General features: G+C 37.1%; 2 protein-coding genes and 1 long non-coding RNA gene across 8 annotated transcripts in view; 1 reads left to right on the forward strand and 2 right to left on the reverse strand.

Moving 5' to 3' along the window:
- Positions 1 to 4405, reverse strand: part of Alg12 (Alg12 alpha-1,6-mannosyltransferase) — a 19244-nt gene extending 14839 nt beyond the window's left edge. For both annotated transcript variants that reach the window (XM_045727610.2, XM_045727608.2), the window contains exons 1-3: positions 4161 to 4405; positions 2804 to 2845; positions 1591 to 1716 (exon numbers count right to left, since the gene is read on the reverse strand). In XM_045727610.2, the coding sequence (XP_045583566.2) occupies positions 1591 to 1716; positions 2804 to 2845; positions 4161 to 4163 (171 nt within the window). In that variant the 5' untranslated portion in view covers positions 4164 to 4405. The remainder of the gene's footprint in view (positions 1 to 1590; positions 1717 to 2803; positions 2846 to 4160) is intronic.
- Positions 2935 to 7127, forward strand: LOC138357797 (uncharacterized). Its single transcript, XR_011225147.1, has 3 exons — positions 2935 to 4146; positions 5609 to 5733; positions 5966 to 7127. It is a non-coding gene; the product is annotated as an uncharacterized lncRNA (long non-coding RNA).
- Positions 7128 to 7672: 545 nt separating this feature from the next.
- Positions 7673 to 12685, reverse strand: part of LOC123746200 (glutamic acid-rich protein) — a 32016-nt gene continuing 27003 nt past the window's right edge. For all 5 annotated transcript variants that reach the window (XM_069314885.1, XM_069314884.1, XM_069314886.1 and 2 more), the window contains 2 exons: positions 11650 to 11785; positions 7673 to 9734 (listed from right to left, as the gene is read on the reverse strand). In XM_069314885.1, the coding sequence (XP_069170986.1) occupies positions 9509 to 9734; positions 11650 to 11785 (362 nt within the window). In that variant the 3' untranslated portion in view covers positions 7673 to 9508. The remainder of the gene's footprint in view (positions 9735 to 11649; positions 11786 to 12685) is intronic.

Consider the following 12685-nt stretch of genomic DNA (forward strand, 5'->3'; position numbering starts at 1 on the left):
CACTAGTACGCGTAGCGTTTCGGGCAGGTCCCTGGAATACGATCCCCTGCCGCGAAGAATCGTTTTTTCATCCAAGTACACATTTTACTGTTGCGTTAAACAGAGGCTACAGTTAAGGAATTGCGCCCAGTAAATCCTCCCCGGCCAGGATACGAACCCATGACATAGCGCTCGCGGAACGCCAGGCGAGTGTCTTACCACTACACCACGGAGACTGTAGCTTTAAATTGCTAGGGAGGGGTCAAGCAACAATCAACAGAGCATCTGTTATTAAAATATCTGTAAACAAAAAGACAGAGTAAGGTGATGTTTTAACATGCTTAGAGGGGGAGAAATTTAATCTAACTCTCCTATTGCCAATGATAATAATTTCTTTGTTTTTTTGAGTGTTTTTTTTTTTTGAGTGTTAAATCAGGTAAGTGGCACCCAGAGCACTCTACCCACAGATGTGAGCAGTGTTAAACCTGAGTACAAGTACTTATTACAGACAGTGGCCAGCTGCTTACCGTAAAATACTGGCTGTCACTATTAAGACAGCCAAGCTCTTTGGAATAATTTTTGGATTAAGAATCTGATTAAGGCCATGTGAGGTTGTTTAAATTGTAGCATTTAAAACTACACATTAAAAAAAAGGAAAAAGATCTGATCTATTGCCAAGTGCCATGTTTGGTTTTGGAAGTGCTGTAATGAAACATACAATATTTTAAAATCCCCCACTTGGCCACCTCAAGCCAGATCATAACTTACCAATACACTTCCATTATTTCCTGGCTTAGATTTAAAAGTTTTACTTAAGGAACAACTGGATTTCAAACAAATAATATATGGAGAGTAGATTCACCAATGAAGGGAAGAGAATGGCAGGTGAAGCAGTGATCCCTGACAGACCAAGAATCAACCAATGCCACCCTCAAATGGGGACAAATCAAGCCTCTGTCCATCATTTCTCAAATGTTGGCATGAATTGGAGAGTACATGGCTGCCCAGGACTACGTATTCTTGAAATCATGTACAAGAATATCCTTCAGAGATCACCTTAGACACCGAGGCAGCCACTGTCCAAGCCTACTGAAAAGTTGACAGACGTCCCCTCATAAAACAACCGGCAAGGACTGAGACCAGCTTGATAGTAAAGGTCCAATATGACATCAAGCAACCTTGTTCCAGATTCATCCATAAGTCACAGCAATGTCTTGCAAATATCTGTAACCAAGACTGACAAATGTTTAGAGAACTATTTGCAATGGAGCACAATAAGACCCAAACACTGGGTGCCATGAGAAAGGTTAAATTCCATGCAGTCTGTTTCTAAGCATGCTTTAACTGGGTCAAACATTTTGTATGTATATTGCTGTTATAAGGTGGAATGTGACAACCTTGAGAATAACAATTTAAATTTTTACACTTCCCCATATGATGCTGGATCACAATAACATGCATATCTACAATGTGTGTGTGTGTGTAGAGTTATATATACGCCCATATTAATGTGCACACAAGTTCAAGAGTGTGTGCATCTACAGTACTTACACATCTTAACTAAGCTGGGAATCTATTCTTTACCAAAATGTAAACTTTATCACAAATTACCTCTTGCAGATGAATGCCATTGTAAAGCAAGTCATGGCAAGCTTGGAGGTTGAAACTCTCTTCCACTTTGGTGTATGGTGCAGCAATAAGATGAACCAAGGCCACACCCACCAATAACAAGTCCATCTACATATAAAAGGAGGAACAATTAAATCTTGTTTTCAAATATTTTTGATAAAATAAAAGTAATATCCATAAAATTTTAAGTTATTAATGACAATGAAAAACTAATGAATATAAAAAGTAAATTTTACATAATTTAACACTATTTTATATTTCTTTAAATAATTCATTATGTATCGATATCATTGTAACATAGAAGTAATGTGCTGTTTAAAGTTATACCTTAAAAGTTTCATAAAATATCCTTTGAACATATAAATGGCAGTTACGTGGGACTTATACAGTATATACAGTACTGTTCAGCTTTAAAAATACATATGGTGTAGACAATTTTTTTAAAATATTACTGCAGTAATGTTAGACAATATATAGTTTTGTAGTTAATTTACATGTGGGCTTACCATTACCACTTGGAGTTACCCTAGCTCAGTTTACCAATGTCCAAAGTTTTGAGGAATTATTCACTTTTTATGCTTTCCCATTGTTGAGGGACATGAAGTTAGTTAGGCATATTGAGCTCCCCTAGGCCTTAACCTTTCTAAGGATCCAATAGTTGCTTAATGCCCCAAGTACCTATTAACAGCTAGGTGAACAGAACAGTTGAACAGGCATTATTAGGTGTAAGGAAACATGCCAAAAATGTCTCCCACCCTGTATGGTAATCGAATCCAGGGGACCTTTTGATTGTCAACTGACTGTGCCGACCACTGTGCCTAAGGGAGCCGGTCGGCCAAGTGGACAGCACACTGAACTTGTGATCCTGTGGTCCTGGGTTCGATCCCAGACGCCGGCGAGAAACAATGGGCAGAGTTTCTTTCACCCTATGCCCCTGTCACCTAGCAGTAAAATAGGTACCTGGGTGTTAGTCAGCTGTCACGGGCTGCTTCCTGGGGGTGGAGGCCTGGTCGAGAACCGGGCCGCGGGGACACTAAAAAGCCCCAAAATCATCTCAAGATAACCACTGGTTTGGCAGTTCTATTTGATTACTTTATTTGTGTGTATTATTGTAGTAGAGTAACATCAGAGGGATTAGTGGGAGATGACTACAGACGAGAGTAAGGAGTTAGGAAGTTACAAGTTACATATTTACTTTGTATTGAGACTCCAAGATCTTTTTCAGCCAGACGAGCCCCTATGGAAGAAAAGATTTTGTTAGATTCATTAACACATACATGTCCCTTATATAAACATGGTAAAATATTTACTACAAAATTCTTCAAGTAGTGGACAATCTGTAAGTAGACAATCTGTAAACAAAATTTCATCTACAGAGACAGTAATCTTTGCTATATAGGGCTGGGCCCATTTATGAAATATATTCTTTATGAACATAATTATGAAATCATTTATGAAATCCTTCAGATTTTTATTATCAAATTAATTCTTTAGAAGGCACTGCACATTCTCTGACATGGTCCACTTGGGCTGGACGGTAGAGCGACGGTCTCGCTTCATGCAGGTCGGCGTTCAATCCCCGACCGTCCACAAGTGGTTGGGGGCACCATTCCTTTTCCCCCCGACCCATCCCAAATCCTTATCCTGACCCCTTCCCAGTGCTATATAGTCGTATCAGCTTAGTGTTTTGTTCTGATAATTTCCTTACCTTACCTCTCCAATGATGCATGGAAGACAACTACAAATTTATGATAAACACCTCAATTAGTGCCCAAAATGCTCTGTGTAGCACATTAATAACTTTATGTATTATACTTGTCTCTAAAGTCTCCACTATTCATGTATCATATACATGTACCTTTGCATAAATAAAACATTATAACATTAAAACTGCCCGAAACGCCTAGCGTACTAGTGGCTTTACAAGATTGTAAATACTATGCTATGTATTCTCACAAACCCAATGTACCTTCTTGTATATAAATAAATAAATAAATAAATAAATAAATTTATACTTTAATCTCAATTAGTATTAAGTTTTAGTCTTTTAATGTTTTTCCTGCCCGAAACGCTTTGCGTATTAGTGGCTTTAGGCATTGTATGTACCAGCTCTATCTATAAATCCATCAATTTTTATAAAACCTCTTGTATGTATGTACTTAACCTGAATAAACATCTATTATTATTATTATTATTAAATAAATTATTAAATAGCTCGACCACCGCCCCCCCAGTACCCAGCCGCGGGCACCGGGGCACGTGACAACCCGTACCCACCGCGGGGCACTAACTCACACGCCAAACCCTCTAAATTATGACCCACAAAAACCCCGCCAGACCCACAAATACCCAACCCCAGAGTATTATATTAATAGAGTGAAGGCCAGGCCGCCTCGCTCCATAACTTTCACTCCCTCGCTAATTAACAAATGTCACTCGCCCTCACTCGGCCATTAACGTGTCACTCACACCCCAATGTTGCTCAACTACCCGGGGAATCATCACCACGTCCTTAAATCCAAGTAATGGCTTAAGAAAGTAAGATTTCTAACCATTTTTGTGTTGTGCAGTGACTGGGCTGATCTCTCCCTCACATACTTCCTCTCCTCACGGCTCAAGTGGGCTCCCCCGGGCTCTGGCACGCTCTTATAACCTCACCGGGCACCCCACGGCTGGTTAATCTGGCCCCGGGCACGGCTGTTAGCCAAGGGTAACTATGGTAGCTCCTAAATATGTTCTCCAGGAGCCAGCAGGGACCTGCGGCCCGGGGACGGTCATTGCGGGTGTGGACGGTTCGTACACGCCACCACCTAGATTAGAAATAGTTATTTCGTGCCCTCAAGGTTTCGTACACGGCAATCGTTTCGTATACGTCCACCATATTTGACATTCATTCATTCATTCATTCATTCATTCGTTTATTTGTTTGTTTGTTTGTTTGTGTTTATTTATTTATTTATTTATTTATTTACAAGACAGTATATTGGGATTGTGAGGATACATAGAATAGTAATTACAATCTTGTAATTAACTATGTCAGACACATTCACAGTGTCATATTTGTCTCTAATTGGTTTTGGTTATGATTAATATGTATCTGTGTGATATATAACCTATAATATGGTGGGGTGATCGATGTACATTGTCGGTCACGCATGCAATACCTGAAGAACAGCTAACCAAGAATACTGGTTAGTATTAACTGGTTAGTATTAGTAAATTATTCCAGTAAGAATACTGGAATACGCTGTTTGTCGACATAATTGTATTTGTGCTGCTTTTTCATCTATGTTTTCATTTCTTGTTTTCATTCTACTCATTATGCCCAATTAGTATTAAGCTTGTCATTTAAGTTTATCATGCCCAAAACGCTTTGCGTAATAGTGGCTTTAGGCATTGTATGTACTAGCTCTACCTATAAGTCAACCAATCCTTGTAAAAATTTATTGTATGTATGTACCTTACCTAAATAAAATTGTATTGTATTGTATTGTATACTGTTTTTTTTTTTCAAGCCCACCTTCTGATGGTAAAGTGATTACCATGAGACACCAAACCCACTTTCACACTATTTGAATAATTATCTCTTTTTTAATATTTGTATGTACTAGCTCTATCTATAAATCTATCAATTTTTTTAAAATCTCTTGTATATATGTACCTTGCCTGAATAAACATTTATTTAAAAAAAAAAAATTGAGTGTATTAACAGAAAATGAGAATATATGGGGAGTAGATGTAACAGCACCTTTAAGTGTCTTTATGTCCTATGCAGTTAGGAATGTACTTATTACATTTAGTATTAGAATGTACTCTCTATTCAGAGGAAAGGTTGAAAATATGTAGTGAAAATTATATTGAGACCTTACAAAGGTTTACATGAACTCTGCAAATGGTCAGAAGACTGCAAATGTTTTTTTAATATTGTTAAATGAAAAACCTTGCATGTGAGGCATAATAATCCACATCATAAATACCAAATAACAGCCTTACCTTGCAGCAGATTGATGAAGAAAAGGACCTCGGAGTCGGAGTCCATCATTCACTGAAAGTTGCACAACAAGTGGGAGGAGCAGTAAAAAAAAGCTAACCAAACCCTAGGAATAATCAAGTAAGGAAAAGAAGGTAAAGGTAGTCATTCAATTGTATAAATCTCTGGTGTGCTCCCCCACCTGGATTATTGCATTTAGGCATGGAGACCTTATCTTCAATCACTTGTATGTGATTGACTTATCACTTCTCTTATATTACTTATATAATCACTTATATCAATCCATTAATGTAACATCACTTGTATGTATGTACCTTACCTGAATAAACATATTTATTTATTTATTTATTTATATTTTATCTTCAGAAAGACAGCTTCACTGCAGAAAGTTCAACAACGGGCAACACAAATATTTCTAGAACTAAGTCAACTCTCATACCAGGATACGTTCAGGGCCACAGGGCTAACAGCACTACAAACCAGACATGATAGGTCTAATCTTATTGAAACATTCAAAATACCGAATAATTTGGAGGATGTTGATTCGGATAGCTTCTTCAAATGTCAGATGTAATGCAGATAAGGAGTACCGGTTTTTCAACAAGCCACAACCCACCAATGCCATATATGCCAAAAAAGCATCAGGACAAAATGGGAGGAAATTTGACAAGCTGCTGGCTTCCTGTCCTTATCAAGGCCACTAGATTGTTAGTTGCCCTAAGGTAAATTCATGCAAATATATAGACTATGTTATACACTGGTCAGTTCTTTACTAATGTAGTGTCAGTGTCGCTCTGACTCCGGTTTCCTGTTTTCCTTGGTGTTTTCACCCTTGAGGCGGTGTTTCTACACTGAGGTGTACGTGAGCCAGGAGTTTTGTATACTGGAGCTGCTTGTACTCTGGGTTATCTTCCCTATGCACTCTGTAAGTACCCCTGTGCTTTCAGAGTTGTCTTCCCTGGGGCTTCAAGACTGCTTTCTCTCAGAGTATTTTTTTTATATTCATAAATTCTATAAATTCGTCAATATTTGTTTCACACCTTGTATGTATGTACTTTACCTGAATAAACATTGGATTTTTTTTTGTTTTTTAATTTATTTAATTACTGGGCATTTATTTTATACAAGAGTTCTTACATTTTTGCAAAGCCATTAACAATCTCTTGTGGGGCAGTGGTAAAACACTCGCCTGGCACTTCGTGAGCACTTTGGCCTGGGTTCGTATCCTGGCCAGGGAGGATTTACCTGGTGCCAGTCCTTAACTGTGCCTCTGTTCACCCAGCAGTGAATGGGTACCTGGTTGTTAAACGACTTGGCGGGTTGTATTCCAAGGAAAATTAGGAAATGCGATGCATGCTAATGGCTGTACAAGTATGTTACAATTCTTGTATATATAAATAAACAAATAAAAAAAGAACACGTTCAGCATTTTGGGCAAATAACAAAACAAGTTCAACAGTTTGCCACTAAAAGCTAAAGAATAGCAGAAATAGTTAAAACATAAAGATCTAATTTATACAGTACTTTAATTGTATCTATGTAATTTTTTTTATAATAAACAAAATATTATATTGCTGCATTATTATTTAGAGGTATTGTATTCCTTATAAAAGGTTTGGATTTTGGTGGTTACCTCAAAACGACTTCTTAGATTGGGTATGCATTAATCTTCTCATCTCTTTGCTTTTTCTATCAACTGGCCATTCCTCAGGATTTAACTCACAACCGATTACTTGTCTCTCAGATACAGAGGTATTGAGTTTATGGAATCATGCCCAAACATTTCATCCTGCCCAGGAATCAAATCCCACGACCAAGTGGTTGTGAGCTGACTGCACGAATCATTGTGCTGCAGTGATTAGCGGCTTTTCTACTAACTGATACACTCTTTAAGAAACTAAACACGATCCCTTTGTATCTACTTTCACCACATTAATCTCCATTATTAAATAATTTATGAGAACATGTAGGTATCATTCTGTAGTATTTTCTTACTAAACTTTTCATAGTTTTCCTCATAAAATAACATGCAGGTACAATTATTAGTTAAAATAGGTGAAGAAAACAATCCTATAACCAGATACTTTTATTACAAGGATTATGAAATGTTTTCTGATGCAGCAATACTCCACACTAAATGAATGGCTTATAACAAAAATATGGTAATGATACAAAGGAAGGGGGGCTTGATTACTGTATGTATAATATATATATATATATATATATATATATATATATATATATATATATATATATATATATATATATATATATATATATATATATCTGTAATAACTAACTACTGGCTTAGGTGCAGCTACCACCTGATAACTAATTAACAGTCATCTGTATCTCACTGTTAACGTGATGAGCATTTCACATTGTCTATTTTTAACAAATGTGATAAATTAAAAAGAATAGGCAAAAAAATAAAAATAAAATAAGTGAAAAGAAAGATGTCTGCTGATTAGACAGATTTATTATAAACATTATTTTTAACACTACACCGAATTTTTTATATTAATTTATTTAATCTGTGCAACTCAGTTCTATTATTTCTATTTATACAACTTATTGAAAATGTGAAACATTAAAAATGTTTATCTCCAAAAATCCATATTTACTTTTTTCAAGGAGAACTGTGGGAAATTTGAACTTTTGAACTGACAACTGTGCACGTTTCCTTGATCAGTCAAGGCAGGCACTGAGTGGCTTTGTGAGCTCAGCCTCACCCTTGACTAGACAGCATATGAGCTGGTTGCCATGTCTCACTTTCAAGGCTAACATGCATACTGTACATACATTCAAATATCCTGGCTTACCTGGTTGATGGTTGATGGGGTTCTGGGAGTTCTTCTACTCCCCAAGCCCGGCCCGAGGCCAGGCTTGACTTGTGAGAGTTTGGTCCACCAGGCTGTTGCTTGGAGCGGCCCGCAGGCCCACATATACCTGGTTGATGGGGTTCTGGGAGTTCTTCTACTCCCCAAGCCCGGCCCGAGGCCAGGCTTGACTTGTGAGAGTTTGGTCCACCAGGCTGTTGCTTGGAGCGGCCCGCAGGCCCACATATACCTGGTTGATGGGGTTCTGGGAGTTCTTCTACTCCCCAAGCCCGGCCCGAGGCCAGGCTTGACTTGTGAGAGTTTGGTCCACCAGGCTGTTGCTTGGAGCGGCCCGCAGGCCCACATATACTTGGTTGATGGGGTTCTGGGAGTTCTTCTACTCCCCAAGCCCGGCCCGAGGCCAGGCTTGACTTGTGAGAGCTTGGTCCACCAGGCTGTTGCTTGGAGCGGCCCGCAGGCCCACATATACCTGGTTGATGGGGTTCTGGGAGTTCTTCTACTCCCCAAGTCCGGCCCGAGGCCAGGCTCGACTTGTGAGAGTTTGGTCCACCAGGCTGTTGCTTGGAGCGGCCCGCAGGCCCACATATACCTGGTTGATGGGGTTCTGGGAGTTCTTCTACTCCCCAATCTTACTGTATTCAAGTACTATACACTACATATCCAAATATTAAATGTGTTACTGTTTAATCTCTCCAAACTAGCAGTTTTGTTTGTTCAAGTACTGTATATAGCCTATATCTATACTGTTTTATTAAGTCTCTAAATCTGCTAAATCTAATAAAATAATTTTAACATCTGGGTCTAATATATCAGCCACATTTCTCATGTATCAGGGATAATATATTTTGTTATAAATATATCCCTAGAATACCAACAGTTATTAATAAACTTGTGTATTATTAACCTATGTCAGAGTGTAAAAATATCTCTTTACATATGCTCTTCTTACATTAGAAAATATTGTTGCTGGGAATATCATCTAATAAAATATATTTCTGATGCAGCATTGATATCTACAATATGTTGGTAAGTCCCCCCTCTATGCTTATTAGGCTTCCTTTGAAGTATTTTACAGACTGTTACTCATGGTTGTTATTTCAACATCATCCTGCACTTCATTTTCATCCTCATCATGCCAATGATTTTGTCTCCTCCGTTCTTTGCGTAGCTTTCTTATTTCTTTCCGTTGTGCTTTCCGCTGCTGCTTCCGCTGCTGCTTCCGCTGCTGGCGGCGCTCCTTCTGGCGTTCCTTTCGTTGTATCCTGCGTGCTTGTTTTCCATTTTTAACAGCATCCCTAAAATAAATAAGGATTTATATAATAGAATTAAGGAAAAATTGCATATCTGTTTGTTTTGCAATACAATATACAGTAATAACACAGGTATCCTTACATAAAGCAATTGCAAGTCAGGATCTTCCCACTCTGAATCCATGTTGACCAGTGTTGTAAAGTTCATTGTTCTCCTTAAAAATGGAGATTTGATTCCTAATCACTCTTTCAAAAACTTTAATTGTGTGAGATGTTGGTATGACTGGTCTATAGTTTTTGGCCTTAATGGTTTTCCATTATCAAAGACACAAAGTCAATTAGGCTTATCAAGGTCCCTCTTCCTAGATTAACAACTGATCTTCTCCAGGATATAAACACTTGCCTAACTAACAGTTACTGTATCTATTTACTGCTAGGTAAACACATGAATGTGTGACTACCAATTTTTGTCAACTACCATTCAAGCTGTCATTGCAATCAATCATAGCTACCTATGTGCTTTAATATACTGTACCTATAATTTTCTCTCATCTTTTTTTTTTTTCATTCCATGTAATCTGTTATCATTTTTTTGTCTATAAATTTTGCAAGTATTTACCTCCTTAAAATTTTCTTAGATTAAGGACCTGCCCGAAACGCTGCGCGTGCTAGTGGCTTTACAAGACTGTAATTACCATAATTGTATCCTCACATTCCTTATGTACATTCTTGTATATGCATAAATAAATAAATAAATAAATGAATTAGGTGCAATAAAACATGCCCAAACATCTTGTCCTGTGTAGGAATCGAACCCATGACCATTAGTTAATGATGGTTAATATATTTTTGTGCAAAGAAACATGATGAGTTATGTTCTAGAAGTATTATTTGCCAACATTAAACAGGAACTGGCCGTCACCTTAAAACTTCTGGAATGCATTACAGCTTTGTGTTCCTTTAATGCTAAGTGTTTGTTTTTAATTATTAACTTTGGTCGTGTCTGATATAAGCTTATGTATATATTAATACAGTACAATGGCTGCCTATCCAATGACAAAACAAATTATTATTATTATTATTATTAAAATATTGTTATTATTAAATTATTATGATAATTAAAGTATTATGATTATTAAAGTATTATTATTATTTATTATGATTATTAAATAATAATAATAATAATTATTATTATAATTATTTGCCTGAAACGCTATGCGTATTAGTGGCTTTAGGTATTGTATGTACCAGCTCTGTCTTTAAATCCAACATTATGTTTGTAACTCTTCATCTATGTATGTACTTTTCCTGAATAAAACATTTAGTTTAATTTAATTTAATTTTAATTTAATTTAATTTTAATTTAATTTAATTTAATTTAATTTAATTATTATTACAGCATTTGAGCAATGTGACTATCATGATCCAATTTACCAAGAAAAATGACAAAAGAATTACATTAAATGAATTGTGGGGGTTCAGTCCCTGAGCCCATTATGCCTCTGTAACCCTTTCCACTACCACCCACAAAATGGGTATGGGGTCCATAATAAATTAACTAAACTAAATGCATTGCTGAGTATCTAATCAAAACATCTTTGGAGATGACTCCTAACCTATACCTCCTCTCATGGTCATGTCTTTTATGAATAGATTTAAGTATACCCTTAGTAAGCCATGGATTAATTAACCTTGTAGTTAATAATAATAAGAATAACAATAATAATAATAATAGTAGTAGTAATAATAATAATAATAATAATAATAATAATAATAATAATAATAATAATAATAATAATAATAATAATAGTTTATTTGCAAGAAGGTACAATGGGTTGGTAAGATTACCAAAGTTGTGTGATTACCAGTTGAGACTTGTTAAGTTAGCATTGGACAGTGGGTATTATAGAGGCTTGAAATAACATTTCAATGCTTACTCTGAAATACTGCTGTCACTTACCACATAGCTTGTGTAAACTGGTTACAACAGGTCACAAAATTTAATTTACAGCTCTCTTCATCAATTGCAAACTGGTGACTGGCAAATGTTGTTACGATGTCACTTGTACTGTTGCAGGTGGTTAGAGTTACATCTCCTGGGTTAGGGAAAGAAGAAACACTTTATCAATGTATGTTGTGCATTGAATAATATATGTATAAAAAGAACAGCAATACCTCAGTTTAATTTTGAGCCATTATTTAGAGAATCGATAAATAAACATTGTTGAAGAGTCTAGGTGGGTCAAACACAAAATATAACCAAAAAAAATATCTGCAGTAGTATCTCCAAAAGTCTCCAAAAGTATCTCCAAAAGTCTCCACATTGAACTGGGGGTGTTCAATGTTCAACAATGAACACCACTCGCTGGACTCTGAGTCCGAGGTGTCACCGACCCAACAGGAAGCATGGCGGAGGCAAAACCGGTGAATGTCACCTTGAGACAAGGGGACAGAGCAACCTTCGAACTCGCACAAGGCGAGATGGGACCCAGAGGATGCATCCATTGGACCAATGAGCCCCAACGGGGTTTTCCAGGGTCCTTAGGCCGACTGTTAAAGAAAGCCCAGGCAAGTTACTGTTAACTAGTTGGTCCAAAGTACCGAGAGATCAAATAAAGCTGAACCCTTGCGACATGTACATTCACAGGGACCTATGGGGGGACCACCAGAATGACAGAGGATGGACAATAACCAAAGGACAGACATCCCCACCAGGCAATAAAGAAAAAGAAAAAGAAACCTTCCCCCCCCCCCCCCGCAAAAGAACAACATTTCTAGGAGGAACAAAAATTAAGTTTTAGTCGAAGTGTTTTTCCCCCACACCATGCCCAAAACGCTATGGAGTATTAGTGGCTTTAGGTATTGTATGTACTAACTCTATCTATAAATCCAACAGTATGTTTGTAACTCTGCATCTCTGTACTGTATCTACTTTTCCTGAATAAACTATTATTATAAAACTGGCCGCTGTGTAATAGGTAACAAGCTACACGGTA

Source organism: Procambarus clarkii, chromosome 80 (assembly GCF_040958095.1).
Source record: "Procambarus clarkii isolate CNS0578487 chromosome 80, FALCON_Pclarkii_2.0, whole genome shotgun sequence".
In the NCBI taxonomy this organism is placed as follows: Eukaryota; Metazoa; Arthropoda; class Malacostraca; order Decapoda; family Cambaridae; genus Procambarus; species Procambarus clarkii.